We start from the raw sequence: 1,166 nt of genomic DNA, 5'->3' as shown, positions 1-1,166 counted from the left end.
GCCTGCCTCTGCCTCCCGAGTGCTGGGATTAAAGGCGTGCGCCACCATCTCCCGGCTTACTCTGGAATTTCAATCACTTTAAAGTGTGGGCATTTCTGCCTTTATTCTCTGTCAACTGCATATCACACACATGCAGTAAGTGTAAGGCTCTAGTTTTGTGAGCAGTGGTGGTGGTTTGTTTTACTGGTTTGGGTTTTTCAAGACAGTTTTTTCTGTAACCATGTCTGCTGCCCTGGATTTGCTTTGTAGACCAGGCTAGCCTCAAATTCATAGATCTGCATGCCCCTTGCTTTAGAGTGTCTAGTTTTGTTTTTAATTTTCCCTAGGCTGGCATTTTACCTGTGAACTTATGGCTTTAGGTTTTTGTTTATTTTAGAACTGACATGGCTTCATTTTTCTCTCCAGAAGTTTGCGCTTTAGTTACTTTGTTATTTGTCTGCTCTTTCAGACTTGGCACTTGACTATGCCCCTCAGCCAGCAAGCCTTCAGTATCCTCACATAATGCCACTTCCTGAAGACAGCAGCAAGGGCTCGTGCTTCCAAACTGGAAGCAAGCGAAGCCATGAGCCCTTCATTGTTTCAGAGAGATTTGGGAACAGCGGCGTAGGCTTCGGAGGTAGCTCTCACTCCCCAGCCCCAGAAAAAGTGACGCTTCTTGTAGATGGCACACGCTTTGTGGTGAACCCTCAGATTTTCACCGCTCATCCGGACACCATGTTGGGAAGGTAATGACAGCTTCCTTCTGTGTGCACTCTGTTTCCTGTGAGGAGAGGTGTTTGGCCTCACATCAGATGCCATGCTGCACAGAACTCGGCACAGGGCTGGCTTTCCTCCCTTCATGCTTCAGTGGGGAAGGCTAGGTCAGCTGGTGGGAGCCTGGATGCTGGGAAGGTAGTTTTTGCACAGCTGGATGGGGAGGAATCTCAGGAGCTGCTGAGCCTCACCCCACACCTCTTTTTTTTTTTTGGTTTTCCAGATAGGGTTTCTCTCTGTAGCTTTGGACCCTGTCCTGGAACTAGCTCTAGTTCAAGGCTGGCCTCCAACTCACAGAGATCTGCCTGCCTCTGCCTCTTTTATTTATTTATTTATTTATTTTGGTTTTTCGAGACAGGGTTTCTCTGTAGCTTTGGAGCCTGTCCTGGAACTCCCTTGGTAGACCAGGCTGG

The 1,166-nt window shown here is 48.1% G+C and overlaps 1 protein-coding gene across 1 annotated transcript in view; it reads left to right on the top strand.

Moving 5' to 3' along the window:
- Positions 1–1,166, top strand: part of Kctd20 (potassium channel tetramerization domain containing 20) — a 22,745-nt gene that overhangs the window by 11,607 nt on the left and 9,972 nt on the right. Inside the window, 1 exon segment of the mRNA XM_005372521.3 lies at positions 449–725. Within this exon segment, the coding sequence (XP_005372578.1) occupies positions 449–725 (277 nt within the window).

Source organism: Microtus ochrogaster, linkage group LG2, assembly GCF_000317375.1.
Source record: "Microtus ochrogaster isolate Prairie Vole_2 linkage group LG2, MicOch1.0, whole genome shotgun sequence".
Lineage (NCBI taxonomy): Eukaryota > Metazoa > Chordata > Mammalia > Rodentia > Cricetidae > Microtus > Microtus ochrogaster.
The sequence above is the reverse complement of the archived record's forward strand: the minus strand, read 5'-3'. Positions and strand labels throughout refer to the sequence as shown.